Source organism: Anthonomus grandis, chromosome 19 (assembly GCF_022605725.1).
Source record: "Anthonomus grandis grandis chromosome 19, icAntGran1.3, whole genome shotgun sequence".
In the NCBI taxonomy this organism is placed as follows: Eukaryota; Metazoa; Arthropoda; class Insecta; order Coleoptera; family Curculionidae; genus Anthonomus; species Anthonomus grandis.
In genome coordinates, this window is record NC_065564.1 from 7,062,684 (window position 1) to 7,088,185 (window position 25,502).

General features: G+C 33.7%; 2 protein-coding genes across 6 annotated transcripts in view; one reads left to right on the forward strand and one right to left on the reverse strand.

The window, feature by feature from the left end:
* Positions 1-25,502, forward strand: part of LOC126747138 (zinc transporter ZIP11) — a 126,875-nt gene that overhangs the window by 41,528 nt on the left and 59,845 nt on the right. The gene's annotated exons all lie outside the window — the stretch shown is intronic.
* Positions 190-25,413, reverse strand: LOC126747137 (excitatory amino acid transporter 3-like). 3 transcript variants are annotated; one of them, XM_050455632.1, is made up of 8 exons: positions 25,022-25,413; positions 8,915-9,198; positions 8,592-8,854; positions 4,435-4,489; positions 4,125-4,367; positions 3,743-4,065; positions 3,508-3,686; positions 190-471 (listed from the first exon to the last, which is right to left on the reverse strand). In XM_050455632.1, the coding sequence occupies exons 2-8, from the start codon at positions 9,165-9,167 to the stop codon at positions 276-278; spliced, it is 1,512 nt and encodes a 503-aa protein (XP_050311589.1). In that variant the 5' UTR covers positions 9,168-9,198; positions 25,022-25,413; the 3' UTR covers positions 190-275. The 3 variants fall into 3 exon arrangements, with proteins under 3 accessions (XP_050311589.1, XP_050311588.1, XP_050311591.1); XM_050455631.1 differs by lacking the exon at positions 25,022-25,413 and adding an exon at positions 17,886-18,021; XM_050455634.1 differs by lacking the exon at positions 25,022-25,413 and adding an exon at positions 15,642-15,797.

The window sequence follows — 25,502 nt, forward strand, 5'->3', positions numbered from 1 at the left end:
ATAATTGCTCCTGCTTTTCTGTCCCTGTCCTCCCGAAATTTCGCGGTTTTCTTCCCTTTTCCACCAGTTTTCGGGAAACTCCTGGTGTCTGGAACAGGTTTTCCTTGAAGTCCACTTTACCTTGACTCCGACCGGAAGTAGCGGAACAGGATAACAGGAAACGGGGGGATGCAACAGACATCTCACACATATCAATAATTATTTTTATTAAAAATCACTTCCCAATAATAATAATAACAAATTCCTTAATAGTACTAAACTTTGTACAATCGCGTTCACACGTGGTGCTCCTGGTAGTTGTCCTTTTGCACCCCGTCCATCAGGTTGTCCTGCTCCCTCGCGTGGTCGACGCTCGGTCGGGGCGTGTGCAAGTTGGACTTCATCTTCTGCAGCTCCTTCTGGCTCCTGTAGTGCACCACGCCCGAACCGAATGCGTCACCCATCACGTTTATGGCTGTACGGAATCTGTCTCTGGAAAAAAAAAAGGACGGAAGTTGTATTAGAAATGGGAGAAGAGGTGGGGGAAGAGACTAAAAAAGAAGAAGATGATGACGATGAAAATGACGATGAAGATGAAGATCGAGATAGAGAAAGAGATGGAGAGAGAAAAAGAGAAGAAGGACAAGGGAGAGAAGAAGAATTAAATGAAGTTCCAGGCAATTAAAGACTATTTTTTGTCTTTCTCTTAAAAAGTAATTTTGTCCTTCTTCCAGGCAGATGAGGAATCATTTTTCCCTCTCGCACTCTCGCTTTATCTCTCTCTTTCTTCAATTCTTCTTGCAACTGAGAATGTTGGAGTCCGACTATCCTTATTACAGGCAGTAAAAGAGTGTTTCTGTCCTTCTTTCACGCAGTTGAAAAATCATTCTGTCTTTTTTTCAAGCACTCTTAAAGAGTCATGTTGTTCTTGTTCCACGCAGTTGAGGAGTCATTTCGTCCCTATTCTAGGTTCTTTTTGTCTCTCTATCTCTCTTTAATTATTATTTAGGATTTTTCAGCTGAGGTTGCTAAAATCACGTTTTCCTTCTTCCAGGAAGTTGAGGAGTCTTTCTGTCCTTCTTCCATGCATTTGATGCCAGTTTTTCTGTCTTTATTTTAGGCACTTAAACAGCCATTTTCTCCTTGTTTCATGTAGTTGAAAAGTCATTCTGTCTCTTAGGCACATTTGACAATTACTCCTCCATTCTTCCAAGAAGTTGAAGTATTCCTGTCTATCTCTAATGCAGTAAAAGTATGTTTTTCTGTCTTTCTCTCAAGCACTTAAACAGTGATTTTCTCTTTGTTTTAGGCAGTTGAAAAGTCTTTTTGTCCTTTTTCCACACAGTTGAAGTCCATTTGTCTGTCGTTCTTTCGGGCACTTAAAGAGTCGATTTGTCCTTATTCCAGGCAGTGGAAAAGTCATTCTGTCTTTCTCTTTGAGGAGAGGGCTTGAGAGAGAGAGAGAGAGAGAGAGAGAGAGATAGAAAATTACTCCTCGACTCTTTAAAGTGCTGGAGAAAAGGACATAAATACATCACAATTGCTTGAAACAAAAGAAAGAGTGAGGTCAACATCATCAGAAAAACTGGAGAGGGAGAGCGACAAAGAGGGCTTGAGAGAGAGAGAGAAATATATAAAATTACGCCTTAACTGCTTGGAGAACCTGGGAGAGGGACAAAATTGCTCATAACAATTAAAGAGAGAGAGAAAGAGAACCTGGGAAAGAGAACGAAATTACTCTTTAACTGTCTGAAAAAAAAGACAAAATGGCTGCTTAAGTGCTTGAGAGAAAGACAGAATGAATAGTTTTTCTGTCCTTCTTCAACGCAATTGAAGTTTTTCTTCAATTATTCTAATGATATGTGGGTCACTCTCTCCTTCTTCCGAGGAGTTGAAAAGTGTTTCTGTCTCTCTCTCTCATGCAGATAAAAAGTCATCCTGTCTTTCTCTCAAGCATTTAAATAGTCATTTTGTCCTTGTTACACGCAGTTGAAAAGTTATTCTATTTTTCTCTCAGGAATTTATACAGCTCTTTTTTTGTCTCTCTCTCTACCTCTGTCTCTTCAATTCTGCTGATAATATGGAGTCTCTCTGTCCTTTTTCCACGCTGTTAAAAAGCTTTTCTTGTTATTTTGTCTCTCTCTCAAGCCGTCTTTGTCTTTCTCTTTCTTTAATTTTTGTGATTATGTTGAGCTCTTTTCTTTATTCCACGCAGGTGAAAAGTCTTTCTGTCCTTTTCTCTAGCACTTTTAAAGAGTCACGTTGTCTTTGTTCAGGGCAGTTGAGGAGACATTTGGTCCCTCCCTCAAGTCTCTTTGTCTCTCTCCCTCTTTAAATTTTCAAAAAATATTGGAGTCTACTTTGTTTTCTGTCCTTTTTCCAAGCAGTTGAAAAGTCATTCTATCTTTCTCTTAGACACTTAAAGAGTCATTTTGTCCCTTTTCTACGCAGTTGAAAAGTCGTTCTTTTTCCATCAAGCACTTTAACGTCATTATCTCCCTCTCTCAAACCCTCTTTGTCTCTCTCGCTCTTCACCTTTTCTGATGACATTGGAGTCACTCTTTCCTTCGTTCCACGCAGGTGAGAAGTCTTTTTGTCCTTTTCTCCCGCACTATTAATGAGTCATATTGTTCTTATTCCAGGCAGTTGAGGGGTCATTTTGTATCTCTCTCTCTCAAGCCCCATTTGTCTCTGTCCCTCTTCAAATTTTCTAGAGATGTTGGAGTCACTTTTCTCTACTTCATTTTCTGTCCTTTTTTCAAGCAGTTGAAAAGTCATTCTGTCTTTCTCTAACTAGCTAGAGACAAAAAAAACTGCTACTCTCCCTTCTTTCTTAGGCACACAACAGAAATTTTGTTCCTCTTTCAGGCATCCATTGTCTATCTCCTTCTTCAATTCTTTGGACAAGGAGGATGTTGGAATCTCATGTTCCAGGTATTTGTAGAATCTTTCTGTCCTTCCACCTACTTAAAAAGTCCCTTTCTGTCTTTTTCTGATGCACTTAAACAGTCATTTCCTGCTTATTCCCGGCAGTCGATGAGCATTTTCTCTCTCCCCAAGGCTCTCTTTGTCTCTCTTTCTCTTCAGTTCTTCTGGACATGTTGCATTCTCTTTTCCCCACCTCTAGGAAGTTACGGTATTTTCTGTCCTTTCCCCAAGCCGTTGAATAGTCACTCTGTCTTTCTCCTAGACACTTAAGAGTCATTTTATCCCTCTCCCAGACAGTTGACGAGTTATTTTATCACTCGTCTTTCTTTGTCTCTTTCCCTCTTCAATTTTTTGGAGTCACGCTTCAGGTCTTCCAGAAAGCTAAAGCGTCTCTCTGTCCTTCTTCCATACATTTGAAAAATCATTCGTCTTTCTCTTAAGCACTGTTTCTTCACATTTCGTCCATGGTCTTCAGACAGTTGAGGAGTCATTCTGTCTTTCTCTCAAGCACTTAGACAGTCTCGTCCTCCTTGTCCGAGGCAGTGCAGTTCTTCTGCTTAATAGAGAGCACCTAACCTCAAATTATCAATGTGTACTTACAATAACCAATCGACAGCGATGATCATGGTGATATTCTCCGCGGGGAGTCCCAAGGTATCCAGAACCATCACCATGGTCACCAATCCAGCTTGCGGTATCCCGGCAGCTCCGATACTGGCTGCCGTAGCTGTGATGCTGATCGCCACGATCCTCCCGAACCCTAAAGCGGTTCCGTTAACCTGAAACGTCAATTAGTGAGTGCTAAAATCGGTGAGGAGGAACCTGAGGGTCGTACTTGAGCGATAAAAATGGCCGCGACTGCCTCATAGAGGGCGGTGCCGTCCATGTTGATGGTGCTGCCTATGGGCAGGGTGAACCTCGCGATCCTTGGGTCGATTCCCAGTTTCTCCTCCAGACATCTGATGGTGATGGGCAGGGTGGCGGTACTGGAGGCGGTACCGAAGGCTGTTGCTATGGCCTCCCCCAGGCACTTGATGTAGGTGAAGGGGTTGCGTCTGGTGAGGGCGAAGTACAGAATAGGCAACACCACGAACCCCTGGATGGCCAACCCCACTAGAACGGTGATGAAGTACAGCCCCAAGCTGCTCATTACTTCACCTGTTCAAGTGCGGACGTTTTAGTGGTTAAATTGGGTGATGCTGCGCGGTACTACTCACTCAGCTGCTTCATTTTGAGGATTTCCGCGCATACCAGGAACAAGATGCCCACGGGGGAGAGTTTGATCACCCACGAGGTGATTTTCATCATCATCGCGAGCAGGTTGTTGAAGAACTCGGCCATCACTCGGGTTTCTTCGCCCATGACCGCCAATGCGATCCCGATGGCAGCCGAAGCGACCACCAACCCGAGGATGTTGGTGTTCTGAGTGATTTCTGAGCCTACCGACCATTGCATTATATCTGAAACCGTTTTGGGGAGGGGGTGTTAGGCAGCCCGCTTGATTTTTATTGAAAACAAACTGATTACCGTTAGGGTCTTTGATCTTCGACAAGTTCTGCGGCAAGGTGAGGTTGGTGCGGTGCTGAAATTAAAAATAATTGTAATTAAGCTCTTTAGAAGTAAACTAATTGACTATTACGACCCTACAGGGCCCTACAGAGTGCTTCCCTTCCATGCAATTTGTTCCTGACACCGAACTCAGAAAATGCCTTTAAATCAGGCGATGACGGACGGAAAACTGAACGGTACGGCTGCGCCATTTTTCTTTGTTATTATCACTCAATTTTAAATTTCCCGCCCACAGTGCCTTAGTATTCCGGCTACGGGAGCGCCATCTGTGTTTGATATATTTAAACAGTGCTGCCAACTTTATTATCTCTATGGCGCGAAATTCAAATGGCTTTAGTAAGTGCTAGTCGTCTGTAAATGATTTTAAGATGCCTTATGAGGAATACAAATTAAATTCTTGGCTGTCATGTAGTTTTTTTTTTAACTAATAATTTTAAATTTCCCGCCGAATGTGCCTCCATGGCAGCGCCATCTTTGTTTTACTCCTTTGACAGTGCTGCCAACTGTGTGATCCCCGAGGCGGGAAATTTAAATGTTCTGTTCAAATGTCGTTGGTATTTCACGTTTTTATAAATTCAACAGAATGCACAGTGAGTTCTCTAAAAAGTCGTCTGACAGTTGACAGTTTTGACAATTTAAACAGCGTTGCCAACTGTGTCGCCTCTTTGGCGCGAAATTCAAATGGCTAAACTTAAATCTATAGTCGGTCGTCTACATAATATGGAGAATTGAACTTCCTAAAAAAAAATATTTAACCATAACCTGAACTTAACTTACACTACCTGCAATGTAATATGGAAAATTGAACTGTCTAAAAAAAATTAGTGAACAAATATGGAAAATTGAACTCCATAGAAAAAAAATATTTATTTATAACCTGTATATAATTTACACTACCTACAATGTAATATGGAGAATTGAACTCTGTAGAAAAAATCAGTTAACCATATCATGTACTAAACTTACACTATCCGTAAATAAATGTGGAACATTGAACTCACTAGAAAAAAATCACTCAACCATATTCTTTGCTTAACTTAATCGGTTTTAATTAAATATGGAAAATTGAACTCTCTAGAAAAAAATCCTTTAACCATATCCCGTACTTAACTTTCGTAGAATAATGTGGAAAATTGAACTCGCTAAGAAAAAAAAATCATTTAACCACATTCTGTACTTAGCTTAGCTGTTGTAAAAAATATGGATAATTGATTTTTTTAGTAAAAAAATTATTTATCCATAACCTGAATGTAATTTACACTACCTACAATATAATATGGAGAATTGAACTCTGTAGAAAAACATCAGTTAACCATATCATGTACTAAACTTACACTATCCGTAAATAAATGTGGAACATTGAACTCACTAGAAAAAAAGCAATCAACCATATTCTGTGCTTAACCTAATCGGTTGTAATTAAATATGGAAAATTGAACTCGCTAAGAAAAAAAATCATTTAACCACATTCTGTACTTAGCTTAGCTGTTGTAAAAAATGTGGATAATTGATTTTTTTAGTAAAAAAATTATTTATCCATAACCTGAATGTAATTTACACTACCTACAATATAATATGGAGAATTGAACTCTGTAGAAAAACATCAGTTAACCATATCATGTACTAAACTTACACTATCCGTAAATAAATGTGGAACATTGAACTCACTAGAAAAAAGCACTCAACCATATTCTGTGCTTAACTTAATCGGTTGTAATTAAATATGGAAAATTGAACTCGCTAAGAAAAAAAATCATTTAACCACATTCTGTACTTAACTTAGCTGTTGTAAAAAATGTGGATAATTGATTTTTTTAGTAAAAAAATTATTTATCCATAACTGAATGTAATTTACACTACCTACAATATAATATGGAGAATTGAACTCTGTAGAAAAACATCAGTTAACCATATCATGTACTAAACTTACACTATCCGTAAATAAATGTGGAACATTAAACTCACTAGAAAAAATCACTTAACCATATTCTGTGCTTAACTTAATTTGTTGTAATTAAATATGGAAAATTACACTCTTTAGAAAAAAATCAGTTAACCATAACATGACCTTAAATTACACCATTCATAATAAAAAATGTGGAAAATTGAACTCACTAAGAAAAAATATCACTTAACCATATTCACCAATCACTTAGCTGTTATAAAAAAATATGTAAAATTAATTCCCTAGTAAAAAATCAATTAACCATATTCTGTACTTAACTTGACTGTTGTAATAAAATATGGAAAATTGAACTCCTTGGAAAAAATTACAATAACATTAATTTCCTTGTAAAAGTATGGAAAATTGAACTGCCTGGAAAGAATCACAATAACTTTAATTGCCTTGAAGAAATATGGAAAATTGAACTGTCTGAAAAGAATTACAATAACTTCAATTGTCTTGGAGAAATATGGAAAATTCAACTGCCTTGAAAGAATTACAATAATTTTAGTTGGCCTAGAAAAAATATGGAAAAATAAACTGCCTGGAAAGAATTACAATAACTTCAATTGTCTTGGAGAGATATGGAAAGTTGAACTATTTCAATAAGCCTGAAATGCCTGAAAAAAATATGGAAAATTGAACTGCCTCGAAAGAATTACAATAAATTTAATTATTCTGGAAAAACATATGGAAAATTAAACTGCCTAATAAGAATTGAAATAATTTTAGTTGGTCTAGAAAAAATATGGAAAAATACACTGCCTATAAAGAATTAATTATAATAGATAGATAATTTTAATTCCTTACCAAAGATATGGAAAATTGAACTCCTTGGAAAAAATTACAACAACTTTAATTGCCTTGAAAAAATATGGAAAAACGAACTGTATAAATAATCCTGAACTGTCTATATAAAATATGGAAAAGTGCCGTGGAAAAATTATACTAAATCTAATTGTCTTGGAAATATATGGAAAATTGAACTGTCTGAAAAGAATTACAATAACTTCAACTGTTTTGGAGAGATATGAAAAATTGAACTATTTAAATAAGCCTGAAATGCCTGCAAAAAATATGGAAAATTGAACCGCCTCGAAAGAATTACAATAAATTTAATTACCCTGGAAAAACATATGGAAAATTAAACTACCTGAAAAGAATTAAAATTAATTTAGTTGGCCTGCAAAAAATATGGAAAATTGAACTGCCTCGAAAGAATTACAATAAATTTAATTATTCTGGAAAAACATATGGAAAATTAAACTGTCTGATAAGAATTTAAATAATTTTAGTTGGTCTAAAAAAAAATATGGAAAAATGAACTGCCTGGAAAAAAATTATAATACGTTTACGTTGAAAAAATATGGAAAATTGAACCCCTTGGAAAAAAATTACAATAACTTTAATTGCCTTGAAAAAATATGGAAAAACGAACTGTATAAATAATCCTGAACTGTCTATATAAAATATGCAAAAGTGAACTGGAAAAAATTATAATAATTCTAATGGTCTTGGAAAAATATGGAAAATTGAACTGCCTGAAAAGAATTAAAATAATTTTAGTTGGCCTAAAAAAAATATGGAAAAATAAACTGCCTGAAAACAATATAATAATTTTATAAATAAAATAATTTTAGTTGGTCTAGAAAAAATATGGAAAAATAAACTGGCTATAAAGAATTAAGATAGTTTTAATTGCCTTGGAGAAATATGGAAAATTGAACTGCTTAGAAAAAACATGTGTGTGGAAAATATGGAAAATTGAACTCGCTACAAAAAAATCAATTAACCATATCCCCTACTGAACCTAAGCTTAAAAAATCTTCCGCCAGATGACACCTAAACGGCGTTGCTGTGTCACTTTTCAAATTTCCCGCCGCATGTTAGCATTTGATTTTTTGTAATTTAATCAGACTGCATACTCTAGAGTTCTCTAAAAAACCTTCACAAAAACTTTTGACAACTGACAGTTTTCATAATTCAAACAGGGCTGCCAACCGTGCCGCCTCTTTGGCGCGAAATTTAAATGTGTATAATTGAAAATGGTGTTTCCTCTTATAACTTTAACTTTAACCTAATTCCTTCGGCACGTTGTAGAGGGCACTCTGTAGATCAACTTGGTTCACTAAATTTTCCAACAAAACCTCCTTAAGACTCAATGCCTCACCTGGAATATGGTGGCCTCAATGAGGTTCGGCGGGAACATATTCCTCACCAGATCGAGCAAAGTGTCTACAGTGGTGGTGTTCCTCTCTGCTACAGCCGACTTCTCTGTGCCCAGTTCAATGTGTCTCCCCACCCCTGGCTGTATGGTCATCACCACCACGATCCCCAGCACCACAGATGCGAACGTGGTGGTGGAGTAGTAGGCGATGGCCCTAAAAGCGATCTTCTTGGATAGAGAGAGATCCAGGCTGCAAATAGCTGAAACTGTAGAGGAACAGCTGATTAACGGGGTCTGTAAGAAAAAGAGAGAGAGAGAGGTGTTACCCAAACAGGAAATGATCAATGGGATGATGAGGGACTTGAGCATCTTCAGGAAGATCTCGCCGAGGAAACCGATGTACATGATCTCCCGTTCGGTCCAGTCGGCTTTGACGGCCTTCAGGATGAAGCCGAGGGCGCCCCCTATCAGGACTCCGCCCACCGTCATGATGGTGAGACCGTTTTGGCTCAGGAAGCGCCTAAAGGGGCCCCCCTGCGGGGGCGACTTGTCCTCGGTTACCTCGAAGTTGTGGTGCATCTTGGTGATGGTGGAGGGAGGGTTGTTTTGGCTGCAAGAATGGAGATTGTTAGGGTGGTTGGTTGTTTTGCAACCCTTTTGCCGCCCTCCCCTCTCCCTACTCCTCATTCTCTTTTGGGAGCTGGGAGGGGGGCGACGCTTTGTAGGTTGTGTTTGGTGTGGGTTCAAGAGTTGTTGAAGAAGTTCAGTTTTCCATATTTTTTCAGGCAGTTTAGTGTGTCTGTGTTTGTGGAAGAAATATGGAAAATTGAACTACCTAGAAAAAAAAACCAATTGGTTTGCAAAAACATGTGGAGAATTGAACTCGTTAGGATATAAATGAGTTAATCAATTTCTGTACTTAATTTAAACTGTCTGGAAAAAATTGTGGGAAATTGAACTTACTTGGAAAAATCAATTAAACTTGTCTTAAACTACACATGCAAAAAATGTGGAAAATTGAACCTACTGAAAAAAAAAATTGAAATTCGTGAAAAAATATGGAAAATTGAACTGTACCCCTTAAGGTTTTTTGAAGTGTAACTTTTTTCTAGTAGATTTTTCAAAAAAGTTTTACTAGACTTTTTTGAAGCATTTTAAGTGATTATCCATTTCCAAAAAAAAAAAAAATTTCAAAAAATTCTTTTTTCAATTTTTTACCCGAAAATGTTCAAATTTGTCATAAATTGTTTTGTTTAAATCTTCCATAACTCTTTTATTTTTCGTTTTACGACTAAATGTTATTCTTTATGATTTGTTCTATTTTTGAGTAAGAATTAAATGCTAAAATAAAATTGTCCATATTCCCAATAGTTTTCGAGAAAATTAAGGAAAACTGTTTAGGGGTTTTTCGCAATTTTCCGGAAAACTATTGAATTTAAAAATTATTTTTTTATTGCATTAAATGCGCATTGACATTCTAAACAACTTTTGTTTTAACAATTTTTTTCTCCGGTCAATAGTTTTCTAGAAAAAAAATTAAAAGTGAAATTATGAACATTTTCTTATGGGTATCCCTTGTGATTTTTTGCGGAAGACTTTTTTGGGAAAATCGCTTATAATTTTTTTCTGCTACATTTGTCAAAAAAGTTTCATAAAACAATTTTAAACCATTTTGTGTGATTTATTCATTTACAAAAAAAAAACATGAAATTTTCCAAAAAAAAAATTTTTTCAATTTTTAAGTCAAAAATTTTTGAATTTTTTCAAAAATCTTCCATAACTCTTTTATTTTTCGTTTTACGACTAAATGTTATTCTTCATGATTTGTTCTATTTTTGATGAGGAATTCAATGCCAAAAGAAAATTTTCAAAATTCGCAATAGTTTTCGAGAAAATGACGGAAAACTGTTTAGGGGTTTTTCGCAATTTTCCGGAAAACTATTGGATTTAAAAATTATTTTTTTATTGCATTAAATGCGCATTGACATTCTAAACAACTTTTGTTTTAACAATTTTTTTCTCCGGTCAATAGTTTTCTAGAAAAAAAATTAAAAGTGAAATTATGAACATTTTCTTATGGGTATCCTTTGTGATTTTTTGCGGAAGACTTTTTTGGGAAAATCGCTTATAATTTTTTTCTGCTACATTTGTCAAAAAAGTTTCATAAAAGAATTTTAAACCATTTTGTGTGATTTATTCATTTACAAAAAAAAAACATGAAATTCTCCAAAAAAAAATTTTTTTCAATTTTTAAGTCAAACATTTTTGAATTTTTTCAAAAATCTTTCATATCTCTTTTATTTTTCGTTTTACGACTAAATGTTATTCTTTATGATTTGTTCTATTTTTTATAAGGAATTTAATGCTAGAATAAAATTGTCCATATTCCCAACAGTTTTCGAGAAAATGACGGAAAACTGTTTAGGAGTTTTTCTCAATTTTCCGGAAAACTATCGGATTTAAAATGTATTTTTCTATTGAATCAGATGCGCATTGACATTCTAAACAACTTTTGTTTTAACAATTTTTTTCTCCGGTCAATAGTTTCCCAGAAAAAAAATTAAAAGTGAAATTATGAACATTTTCTTACGGGTATCCCTTGTGATTTTTTGCAAAAGATTTTTTTGGAAAAATCGCTTATAACATTTTTCTGGTACATTTTTCAAAAAGGTTTTATTAGACTTTTTTGGAACATTTTGAGTGATTTATCGATTTCCAAAAAAAAAAATTAAATTTTCAAAAAAAAATTTTTTTTTCAATTTTTTTAGAAGTTAAAATTTTTTTCAAAAATCTTCCATAATTCTTTTATTTTTCGTTTAACGACTAAATGTTATTCTTTATGATTTGTTCTATTTTTTATAAGGAATTTAATGCTAAAATAAAATTGTCCATATTCCCAACAGTTTTCGAGAAAATTAAGGAAAACTGTTTAGGGGTTTTTCGCAATTTTCCGGAAAACTATTGGATTTAAAAATTATTTTTTTATTGCATTAAATGCGCATTGATATTCCAAACAAGTTTTGTTTAAACAATTTTTTTCTCCTATCAATAGTTTTCCAGAAAAAAAATTAAAACTGAAATTATCAACATTTTCCTATGGGTATTCCTTTTTAAGACTTTTTTGGGAAAATTAAGTGTAATTTTTTTTTGGTATATTTTTCAAAAAGGTTTTATTGGACTTTTTTGAAGCATTTTGAGTGATTTATCGATTTCCAAAAAAAAAAAAAAAATTTCAAAATTTTTTTATTTTTTATTTTTTAAGTCAAAAATTTTTGAATTTTTTTAAAAATCTTCCATATCTCTTTTATTTTTTGTTTTACGACTAAATGTTATTCTTTATGATTTGTTCTGTTTTTGATGAGGAATTCAATGCTGAAAGAAAATTGTCAAAATTCTCAATAGTTTTCGAGAAAATGACGAAAAACTGTTTAGGGGTTTTTCTCAATTTTCCAGAAAACTATTGGATTTAAAAATTATTTTTTTATTGCATTAAATGCGCATTGATATTCCAAACAAGTTTTGTTTAAAGAATTTTTTTATCTATTCAGTAGTATTCTAGAAAAAAAATAAAAACTTAAAATTATGAACATTTTCCTATGGGTATACATTACGATTTTTTGCGGGACTTTTTGGGAAAATTAAGTGTAACTTTATTCTGGTACATTTTTCAAAAAAACTTTATCAGACTTTTTTGAAGCATTTCGGGTAATTTATCCATTTACAAAAAAAAAATTTTTTTCAAAAAAAAAATTTGTCCAATTTTTCAAAACATTTTTATTTTTTAATTTACGGTTAAGTGTGACTCTTTATGATTTATTCTTTAAGAAAAATCAATTAACCATAACCTAAACTTGTCTTAAACTCCCTGTATGAAAATATGGATAATTGAACTGCCGGGAAATATTTACAATAGCTTCCGTTAAACCCTAAAAAGGTGGAAAATTGATCCCTTTAGAAAAAAAATTAATTAATAATTTTCTGTAACTAAATTAAATTATCTGCAAAAAATGTGGAAAATTGACCTTACTAAAAAAAAAAGTGAAATGTGTAGAATAAATATGGAAAATTGAACTGCTGCCTGCAAAATATTCCAATATATTTAATTTGCTTAGAAAAATATGAATCTCATAGAAAATAAATCTTACCACAGTCATAACCTGAACCTAAATTGAAATGCCTGGATCGAAATATGGATAATTGAACGGCCAGTCATGACCAACTGCCTGGAACAAGTCAACCATGACACTGACTACAATTGCATTGAAAATTGTGGAAAAGTGAACGATGGGTACTTCTGCAGAAAACGTTAAAATTTCCATATATACATTAAGCCAAACATTCAATTTTCCTGACGTGACTTCCGTTAACAAACACATTAGCCAGATGTTAATTGTCGCCTAATTGATGCTTCCAGAACTGGAACAAATTGCCACATTGCCATTTAATGTCCCAATTAATTAATTAATTAACCAGTTAAATATTACGAAACGTCAAATATGGCTTTTTATTCGCATATTTTCGGGTCAATGTCGCATATCTATTAAATACGATTTTTAAATTGGCCTTGACGCGCTTTTTGGTATAAGAATATGCAGATCGATGTAAATCGTATGCCGGAATTATTGTCCGTTGTTTTGTTTCGTTAAAATGTATAATGTGACTTGTTTATTGATACAGGAAACCCTAATGTCACATAGGAATTAACGTTTGAACTAGTCCCATAACCTATAAACAGAACGGAAGGACCTCTGGTGGTAAAAAATGCAACTGTCAATGTCATATTGACCCACTGACTGAAGTGAAGTATGAGGAGGCTTCAAGGCAAAAATTAATCATATCTTCTTTGGTAGTTGATCTACTGTTATGAGCGTCATGAGCAATGCTGAAGAATAATTGATCATCTTCAAGAATCTTTTTGAATCGTTCAAATAAGAGCAATAGTTTAGGAGATATGGCCATTTGAATTTTGCCTCACGTCAGTAGAGCCTTGAAACGTCAAGCTCAGGGTTCTTGGTTGATAACTCTTGATCTGCTGAAGATAGATTCATGAGATAAACGTTATTGGATTGAGAATGATTATATCTAAAGTGTTGATAATATCCACTTTACCCCTAAATTAAATACTTTTGAAGATATTTCAGTCGTAACACAAAATGTCCCCTTGGAAGCAGTTAGGAGATGAAAATCACGTGTATCTTTTTTGGAAGTTAATCTACAGTGATCATCATCAGAAACAAAGTTGATCAATAAGTGACCAAGTACAAGAATCTTTTAAAATTTTTCCAAAAAGATTAACAGTTTAGGAGTTATAGCCATTTGAATTTTTCTGCACGTGAGTAGAGACTTTAAACGTCAACCTCAAAGTTTTTACTGGATAACTCTTGATCTACTAAAGCTAGAATCATGAAATATTCTTTAATGGACTGGGAATAATCAGCTTTAAAATGTACATAATATCTTCTAAAGCCCTAAAGCTAATACTTTTGGAGATATTTCAGCTGTAAATCAAAATGTCCTCTTGAAACTAGTTAGGATACGAAAATCACGTATATCTTTTTTGAGAGTAGAGCTACAGTGATCGTCATCATAAGCAAAGTTGATAAATAACTGATCATCTATAAGAATCTTTTTAAAATTTTCCAATAGGACCAACAGTTTAGGAGTTATGGCTATTTGAATTTTTCTTCACGTCAGTAGAGCGTTGAAACGTCAAGCTCAGGGTTGAGGTGTGATAACTCTTGATCTACTGAGGCTAGAATCATGAATCAAACTTTATTGGATTGGGAATAATCAGCTTTAAAATGTTGATAATAATTACTAAAGCCCTAACCCCAATACTTTTGGAGATATTTCAGCTGTAATTCAAAATGTCCTCTTGAAAGTAGTTAGGGGACGAAAATCATGTATATCTTTTTTGGAAGTTGATTTACAGCGATCATCATCATAAACAAAGTTGATAAATAAATGACCAAGTACAAGAATCTTTTTAAATTTTTCCATTGAAATCAATAGTTTGGAAGTTATGGCCATTTGAATTTTGTTTCACGTCAGTAGAGCGTTGAAACGTCAAGCTCAGGGTTGAGGTGTGATAACTCTTGATCTACTGAGGCTAGAATCATGAATCAAACTTTATTGGATTGGGAATAATCAGCTTTAAAATGTTGATAATAACTACTAAAGCCCTAACCTCGATATTTTTGGAGATATTTCAGCTGTAAATCAAAAGATCTTCTTGAAAGTACTTAGGAGACGAAAATCGCGTATATCTTTTTTGGAAGTTGATCTACAGTCATCATCATCATAAACAAAGTTGATAAGTAGCCGCCGATCTATAAGCAGCTTTTTAAATTTTTCCAATAGGAGGAACCGTTTAAGAGTTATGGCCATTTTAATTTTGCCTCACGTCAGTTAACCTTTGAAACGTCAAGCTCAGGGTTCATAATTGATAACTCTTGATCTACTGAAGCTAGACTCGTGAAATAAACTTTATTGGACTTGTATAGATTAGTTCTAAAATATTGATAATATCTACTAAAGTCCTAAACCCAATACTTTTGGAAATATGTCAGTTCTAAAACAACGTGCCCCCTTGAGAGCAGTTACAAGTAAAAAATCGCTTATATCTTCTTTGTTAGTGGCTCTACCGTCATGATCATCATAGACAAAATTAAAGAATAACTAATTCTTTACAAGAATCTTCTTAAATTCTTCAAATAGCTTCAACCCTTAAGACGCTAGGGCAACTTGAACTTTGCTTTACGTCAGCCCCCCAAAGGTGGGGCAACCTCGCAGTGTTTCGTCTATAACTTTTGACCTACGTAAGCTAGAGTCACGAAATAATCACCTTGTCTTACACATCGTTTTATAAACAGCTTATTGCACTAAACCAATAACAATTAAACTAATCCTTTGTTGTTAAGTCAATCGGCCAAAATCAAAATACTATTTGGGTTGTTATCACAGTCAATTTTATGGTTATTATATGAGATAAAATATGTATACAGGGTGTCTTATAACGGGGGTTTTTTAAGCGAAAAATATGACGAAACTCACCTGAATTTCTATTAATAACTAAACGCTATCACGACCTGCACGGATCTTTATTTGTTCATAATGCACAAGGTTCTAAGACTAAATAATTATTACAAAATCAATCCGAACGAAAACCGCATGGGTATAATTCGACGGTTACCTGCGCGTGGGCGTCTTTTCTCACTATTAAGTCAAGGTTTTCAATATTTATATTTTTTATCGCTTTTACCACATACCGAAGCACCTATGGGGACTTTTTTAGCAGGTGTAAACTGCGCAGAAGCGTAAAAAGCGTCCCGAGAAAAACATTGAAAATCTTGGCTCATTTTGAATCTCGCGCCCTTTTTTTGGTCACTGTGTGACGTCAACAACTGTCATCAATTTTAAGGTCAAATCGCACAGTTGCGCAAAACCCATGCGCAACCGCTTGGGCCAATAGTGAACAAATACGTGACGTATATTTGCGCTCATGCGCAATTGCGCCACCCTGTATACTGTTGTTCTCGACTGCCGTCATTGTCTAAATAAAGCTGCGATGTCGCCTCCCAGATAACGAATTAGTGCAAAACAACGCTTTTCTGTCCCTCTCTTTAATTAAATGTTTTTTTTCTTGATTAGCATATAAGCAGCAGTGCACTTATGCGAGGCAATTAAATGGTAATTTATTTAAATATTTTTTTATTATGCCACCAGTGAAGTCATACCGAAGAATGCACGCGTGGGAAGAAGACGAATCGATTATTTCGAATAACTTGTTGCCCTATTGAGTTGGCGCAGAAGGGTAGTTTTTTCACTTTGGTTGATCCAGGTGTATGAGGAAATGGCCGCTACTCAATCCCCCACCAAAATCGTTTTTGAAATCAGTCATACTCCCACTTTTCCAGGTTATTCCGTATACCAAATTATCTGGAAAGGCCCCTTAGGATGCTCCAATTGGTTGCATTTAAGTTTTGAATCCAAGAGTCTCATATTCCAGTTCTACCTTTGGTCATTTTAACTGTTTTGGACAAAAAAGTCTCTATTTGCTTTCAATCTTCACCATCTGGTTAGAAAGTCAAAGAGGTCGAACTGGAATATGAAACTCATTGATTCCATGCTTGAATAGAGTCAATCATAGACATCCAATAGGCTTTTCCAGAGATTTTTTTATACAGAGTAACCTGGAAAGGTGACTGAATGACAGATTTTGTTGCCTTAAGTGGCAGGGTGCTTGATATTGAACCACCTTCACAAAAAGTGAAATATCTCGGAAACTATCATAGATATCCAAATGAAACAAAAAACATTTTAATAATCAATAATGACTTAACAATTTTTGTTTGAACTCTGAATCATTTTATCCAGACCTTTTTGAGTTATCCAGGCTTTAGTGGAAGGGTGCCTGATATTGAACCACCTTCACAAAAAGTGAAATATCTCGGAAACTATCATAGATATCCAAATGAAACAAAAAACATTTTAATAATCAATAATCACTTAACAATTTTTATTTGAACTCTGAATCATTTTATCCAGAAGATTCTAAGTTATCCAGGCTTTAGTGGAAGGGTGCCTGCTATTGAACCACCTTCACAAAAAGTGAAATATCTCGGAAACTATCATAGATATCCAAATGAAACAAAAAACATTTTAATAACCAATGATCACTTTACATTTTTTGTTTGAACTACGAATCCTTTAATCCAGAGGATTCTGAGTTATTTGCACTTTAGTGGAATAGTGGTTGATATTGAACCAAGAGGTTAAACTGGCGGTAGGTTAAACCGGAACATAAAACTGACGTATTTAAAGCTTGAATGGAGCCAATGAGAACCTTCTAAGAGGCTTTTCCAGAGACTTTGGTATACAAAATAACCTGGAAAGGTGGATAAATGACTGATTAGAAAGATGATTTAAATAGGAGATAAATCAGTAGTTACATCTGGATCAACCTGGGAAAAAATGGACGTATCAAAGAGAAAACCCTCTCCCAGAACTCTTATTCTAATGAGTGAAAGTATCGTTTGATTTCCCCAAATTAAGTGTAAATAATAATTAACGCCAGTGCCAACAGTATAATTAAAATAAAAAATCCCTGAAATTGACGTACTAATAATGGTCTCTAAAGTGAATAATTTAGTAATATTTGCAATGTAAGAATGACCCTGTACAATATGAAAGTTGTCACCTCGTTAATGAGTTGATAACTTGACGGTACTGTTTGCCTAAAAAAATTCCAGTACCAGTTATTAAAAACGACATTTAAATGTTAGGAATAAATCTTACCTCATTTCGGACTAATATGTTCGTTAAATATCACCGCAATTAGACTGACTAAGATTTATAACAGTACCGAGACAAGGAAAATCTGAGAGATAAGTCGCCGTTATCTGTTTTTTTTTTCTTTTAATTATTGCCCGCGATTAGGGGATTTATTAGCATAAAACATCAGGATTAGGCGTTTATTTATTTAAGGAAAAATTATAAAAAAGTCACAGTACTAAGGGATCGTACTGGCTTTATTTTTTGCCTATTTGTTCCTTTGATTCCCTGGAAAACACTGGTCCAAAGGTACAAACAAAATATTAAGACAGTGCTACTGAGTGCAAAAATCCACACTAATACCAGGTATCTAAAAAGCTACTGACCTGTCAAAAAAATCATAGAACAATCAAATAGTCCCTTAATATTTTTGTATCTAAAACTGCCTAAATCATTTTCCTATCTAGAACAGACAAAAAATGACAGCAGGTTTTGTGCAGGAGCAATCGTATGTGCATCTGTCGGGTCTAAATATTCTAAAAATCTCGAAAACCGCTACTTTCTCAAAAAAATTGTAGAATAATTAAATGAACCTTCAATATTCACCGAGCGAAAACTGTCGAAACCACCCTCCTAACTATAACAGCAAAGAAGTTACAACCAATTTTGTTAAGTAACAATTGCATCTGTAGCTGGCAAGCCCAAATTTCGAGGATATAAAAAAAACTACTGATTTCTCAAAAAAATTGTAGAATAATTAAATGAACCTTCAATATTCACCGAGCGAAAACTGTAAAAATTACGCTCCTAACTATAACAGCAAAAAAGTTACAACAGATTGTGCTCAGGAGTAATTGTATCTGCACCTGTCGAGTCCAAATTTCGAAGATATCTCAAAAATCACTTATTTCTCAAAAAATCTGTGGAATTTCCAAATGAACCTTTAATCTTTGCCCACTCAAAACTTTTGAAAATACATTTTGAAGTATAATGACAAAAAAGTTATAGCGGATTTTGCAAAGTCACAATCGTATCTGCAACTGTCGAGTCCAAATTTCGAGGATATCTGAAAAACTACTTATTCTTCAACAAATTTGTAGAATAATTAAATGAACTGTCAACCTTTGTCTACCGAAAACCGTTTAAATCATTTTCCTAACTATAGCAACAAAAAAGTTACAACCGATTTTCTTAGGGAACAAACTTTTTTGCAACTGTCGGAGCCAAATTTCTAGGATATCTCGAAAACTACTAATTTTTCAGAAAAAATTGTAGAGACACCTAATGAACCTTGAGTCTTTGTCTACCGAATACTGTTAAAATCATTTTTCTAACTATACCAACAAAAAAGTTACAACCGATTTTCTTAAACAACAACCTTATCTGCAACTGTCGGAGCCAAATTTTTTAGATATCTCAAAAACTACTTATTCCTTAAAAAATTTGTAGAATAATTAAATAAACTGTCAACCTTTGCCTACCGAAAACCGTTTAAATCATTTTCCTAACTGTCACAACAAAAAAGTTACAACCAATTTTCTTGGGGAACAAACTTTTTTGCAACTGTCGGAGCCAAATTTCTAGGATATCTCGAAAACTACTAATTTTTCAGAAAAAATTGTAGAGACACCTAATGAACCTTGAGTCTTTGTCTACCGAATACTGTTAAAATCATTTTTCTAACTATACCAACAAAAAAGTTACAACCGATTTTCTTAAACAACAACCTTATCTGCAACTGTCGGAGCCAAATTTTTTAGATATCTCAAAAACTACTTATTCCTTAAAAAATTTGTAGAATAATTAAATAAACTGTCAACCTTTGCCTACCGAAAACCGTTTAAATCATTTTCCTAACTGTCACAACAAAAAAGTTACAACCAATTTTCTTGGGAAACAAATTTTTTCGCAACTGTTGGAGCAAAATTTCTAGGATATCTCAAAAACTACTAATTTCACAAAAAAATCATAGAGACAAAAATGAACCTTTAGTCTTTGACTACCGAAGACTGTTAAAATCATTTTCCTAACTATAACAACAAACAAGTTACAACAGATTTTCTTAGGCAACAAACTTATCTGCAGCTGTTGGCCCAAATTTCGAAGATATTTGAGAAACTACTTATATCTCAAAAAATTCATAGAGACTATAAATAAGCCTTTAACATCTATCTACCGAAAACTATTGAAATCATTTTCCTAACTAAAACAACAAAAATGTTACAACCGATTTTCATAGGAAACAAACTTTTTTGCAGCTGTTGGACCCAAATTTCGAATATATTTGAAAAACTACTTATGTCTTAAAAAATTCATAGAGACATCATATAAGCCTTTAACTTTGATCTAGCGAAAACTATTAAAATCATTTTCCTACCTAGACCAACAAAAAAGTTTCAGCCGATTTTCTTAGGGAACAAACTTTTTTGCAGCTGTTGGACCCAAATTTCGAATATATTTGAAAAACTACTTATGCTTCAAAAAATTCATAGAGACATCAAATAAGCCTTTAACATCTATCTACCGAAAACTATTGAAAATTTTTTCCTCACTAAAACAACAAAAAAGTTACAACAGATTTTCTTAGGGAACAAACTTTTTTGCAGCTGTTGGACCCAAATTTCGAAGATATTTGGAAAACTACTTATACTTCAAAAAATTCATAGAGACATCATATAAGCCTTTAACTTTGATGTACCGAAAACTATTAAAATCATTTTCCTACCTAGACCAACAAAAAAGTTTCAGCCGATTTTCTTAGGGAACAAACTTTTTTGCAGCTGTTGGACCCAAATTTCGAAGATATTTGAAAAACTACTTATGTCTTAAAAAATTCATAGAGACATCATATAAGCCTTTAACTTTGATCTAGCGAAAACTATTAAAATCATTTTCCTACCTAGACCAACAAAAAAGTTTCAGCCGATTTTCTTAGGGAACAAACTTTTTTGCAGCTGTTGGACCCAAATTTCGAAGATATTTGAAAAACTACTTATGTCTTAAAAAATTCATAGAGACATCATATAAGCCTTTAACTTTGATCTAGCGAAAACTATTAAAATCATTTTCCTACCTAGACCAACAAAAAAGTTTCAGCCGATTTTCTTAGGGAACAAACTTTTTTGCAGCTGTTGGACCCAAATTTCGAAGATATTTGAAAAACTACTTATGTCTTAAAAAATTCATAGAGACATCATATAAGCCTTTAACTTTGATCTAGCGAAAACTATTAAAATCATTTTCCTACCTAGACCAACAAAAAAGTTTCAGCCGATTTTCTTAGGGAACAAACTTTTTTGCAGCTGTTGGACCCAAATTTCGAAGATATTTGAAAAACTACTTATGTCTTAAAAAATTCATAGAGACATCATATAAGCCTTTAACTTTGATCTAGCGAAAACTATTAAAATCATTTTCCTACCTAGACCAACAAAAAAGTTTCAGCCGATTTTCTTAGGGAACAAACTTTTTTGCAGCTGTTGGACCCAAATTTCGAAGATATTTGAAAAACTACTTATGTCTTAAAAAATTCATAGAGCATCATATAAGCCTTTAACTTTGATCTAGCGAAAACTATTAAAATCATTTTCCTACCTAGACCAACAAAAAAGTTTCAGCCGATTTTCTTAGGGAACAAACTTTTTTGCAGCTGTTGGACCCAAATTTCGAAGATATTTGAAAAACTACTTATGTCTTAAAAAATTCATAGAGACATCATATAAGCCTTTAACTTTGATCTAGCGAAAACTATTAAAATCATTTTCCTACCTAGACCAACAAAAAAGTTTCAGCCGATTTTCTTAGGGAACAAACTTTTTTGCAGCTGTTGGACCCAAATTTCGAAGATATTTGAAAAACTACTTATATCTCAAAAAATCCATAGAGACTTCAAATAAGCCTTTAATTGCTATCTACCGAAAACTATTGAAATAATTTTCCTAACTAAAACAACAAAAAAGTTACAACCGATTTTCTTAGGGAACAAACTTTTTTGCAGCTGTTGGACCCAAATTTCGAAGATATTTGAAAAACTACTTATATCTCAAAAAATTCATAGAGACTTCAAATAAGCCTTTAATTGCTATCTACCGAAAACTATTGAAATCATTTTCCTAACTAAAACAACAAAAAAGTTACAACCGATTTTCTTAGGGAACAAACTTTTTTGCAGCTGTTGGACCCAAATTTCGAATATATTTGAAAAACTACTTATGCTTCAAAAAATTCATAGAGACATCATATAAGCCTTTAACTTTGATCTAGCGAAAACTATTAAAATCATTTTCCTACCTAGAACAATAAAAAAGTTTCAGCCGATTTTCTTAAGGAACAAACTTTTTTGCAGCTGTTGGACCCAAATTTCGAAGTTATTTGAAAAACTACTTATATCTCAAAAAGTTCATAGAGACATCAAATAAGTCTTTAACATCTATCTACCGAAAACTATTGAAATCATTTTCCTAACTAAAACAACAAAAAAGTTACAACCGATTTTCTTAGGGAACAAACTTTTTTGCAACTGTCGGAGCCAAATTTCGAAGATCTCTCAAAAACTACTTATTTCTCAAAATATTCATAGAGACATCAAATAAGTGTTTAACTTCTATCTACCGAAAACTATTGAAATCATTGTCCTGACTAAAACAACAAAAAAGTTACAACCGATTTTCTTAGAAAACAAACTTTTTTGCAACTGTCGGAGCCAAACTTTGAAGATATTTCAAAAACTACTTATGTCTCAAAAAATTCATAAAGACATCAAATAAGCGTTTAACTTCTATCTACCGAAAACTATTGAAATAATTTTCCTACCTAGACCAACAAAAAAGTTTCAGCCGATTTTCTTAGGGAACAAACTTTTTAGCAGCTGTTGGACCCAAATTTCGAAGATATTTGAAAAACTACTTATATCTCAAAAAATCCATAGAGACTTCAAATAAGCCTTTAATTGCTATCTACCGAAAACTATTGAAATCATTTTCTTACCTAGAACAACAAAAAAGTTTCAGTCGATTTTCTTAGGCAACAAATTTATCTGCAGCTGTTGGACCCAAATTTCGAAGATATTTGAAAAACTACTTATGTTTCAAAAAATTCATAGAGATATCAAATAAGTGTTTTTCATCTATCTACCGAAAACTATTGGAATCATTTTCCTAACTAAAACAACAAAAAAGTTACAACCGATTTTCTTAGGGAACAAACTTTTTTGCAGCTGTTGGACCCAAATTTCGAATATATTTGAAAAACTACTTATGCTTCAAAAAATTCATAGAGACATCATATAAGCCTTTAACTTTGATCTAGCGAAAACTATTAAAATCATTTTCCTACCTAGAACAATAAAAAAGTTTCAGCCGATTTTCTTAAGGAACAAACTTTTTTGCAGCTGTTGGACCCAAATTTCGAAGTTATTTGAAAAACTACTTATATCTCAAAAAGTTCATAGAGACATCAAATAAGTCTTTAACATCTATCTACCGAAAACTATTGAAATCATTTTCCTAACTAAAACAACAAAAAAGTTACAACCGATTTTCTTAGGGAACAAACTTTTTTGCAACTGTCGGAGCCAAATTTCGAAGATCTCTCAAAAACTACTTATTTCTCAAAATATTCATAGAGACATCAAATAAGCGTTTAACTTCTATCTACCGAAAACTATTGAAATCATTGTCCTGACTAAAACAACAAAAAAGTTACAACCGATTTTCTTAGGGAACAAACTTTTTTGCAACTGTCGGAGCCAAACTTTGAAGATATTTCAAAAACTACTTATGTCTCAAAAAATTCATAAAGACATCAAATAAGCGTTTAACTTCTATCTACCGAAAACTATTGAAATAATTTTCCTACCTAGACCAACAAAAAAGTTTCAGCCGATTTTCTTAGGGAACAAACTTTTTAGCAGCTGTTGGACCCAAATTTCGAAGATATTTGAAAAACTACTTATATCTCAAAAAATCCATAGAGACTTCAAATAAGCCTTTAATTGCTATCTACCGAAAACTATTGAAATCATTTTCTTACCTAGAACAACAAAAAAGTTTCAGTCGATTTTCTTAGGCAACAAATTTATCTGCAGCTGTTGGACCCAAATTTCGAAGATATTTGAAAAACTACTTATGTTTCAAAAAATTCATAGAGATATCAAATAAGTGTTTTTCATCTATCTACCGAAAACTATTGGAATCATTTTCCTAACTAAAACAACAAAAAAGTTACAACCGATTTTCTTAGGGAACAAACTTTTTTGCAGCTGTTGGACCCAAATTTCGAAGATATTTCAAAAACTACTTATGCTCCAAAAAATTCATAGAGACATCATATAAGCCTTTAACTTTGATCTACCGAAAACTATTAAAATCATTTTCCTACCTAGACCAACAAAAAAGTTTCAGCCGATTTTCTTAGGGAACAAACTTTTTAGCAGCTGTTGGACCCAAATTTCGAAGATATTTGGAAAACTACTTATATCTCAAAAAATTCATAGAGACTTCAAATAAGCCTTTAATTGCTATCTACCGAAAACTATTGAAATCATTTTCCTAACTAAAACAACAAAAAAGTTACAACCGATTTTCATAGGAAACAAACTTTTTTGCAGCTGTTGGACCCAAATTTCGAAGATATTTGAAAAACTACTTATGCTTCAAAAAATTCATAGAGACATCATATAAGCCTTTAACTTTGATCTAGCGAAAACTATTAAAATCATTTTCCTACCTAGACCAAAAAAAAAGTTTCAGCCGATTTTCTTAGACGACAAACTTATCTACAGCTGTCAGACCCGAATTTCGAAGATATCTCAAAAACTGCTGATTTCTCAAAAAAAATCATAGAAACACCAAATGAACCTTCATCCTCCATCTACCGAAAACTGTTAAAATCATCTTTCTAACTACAACAACAAAGAAGTTATAACAAATTTTGTTGGGTCCAAATTAGAAACCACTGATCCATCGACTTTCTGTCTTCAACTAGGCATTACTGCCGCTGTTTTTATGACAGACATTGAGCGTGAATTTATGCATCTTTGAGGAAGTACCCGCTCTAAATTATAGTGCCAGTACTTTATTAAAAATGTATGAAAACTTTTGATTAAATATGAAATAATGATGTCGTCAATTTAAAGCTGGAATTGAGAGGGAGGTACTTACGAGTTAACTGAAGCCAAATATTCGGGTTGCAAGTACCCGGTACTGCCGCACTACAACCAAACAAGATCTCGGTCAACTGATGAGAGAGAGAGGAACAAAAAAAAGAGAACTTTCAGGCCGGACTGATAATCCGCGCTTATCAACTCGACCCGTAACACTAAATTTCGCGATTTAACCCAAAAATGAGCGAGATAAGAGCGAACTTTCAGTACTTCTTCTTCTTCTTTTGCTGCTTCTTCTTCTTTTTTTTTTTTGTTTTTTTTTTTTTGTGTTATGGTGGTCGCAGCAGTCCGCGGCCGGATCGTGACAGATTATGATTGCGAAAATTTCGGTCCGGCTCTCGTTTAAGTTGAAAATGATAATTAAACGCGCGTTCGTTAATTAGTTTCTGTAATAACGCTGGGACACCGAGAGCGACGTGTGTATGGAATACACACTCGCCAGTGGAACCGGTTTTATCTGGATTTGGATTTTTTTTCCT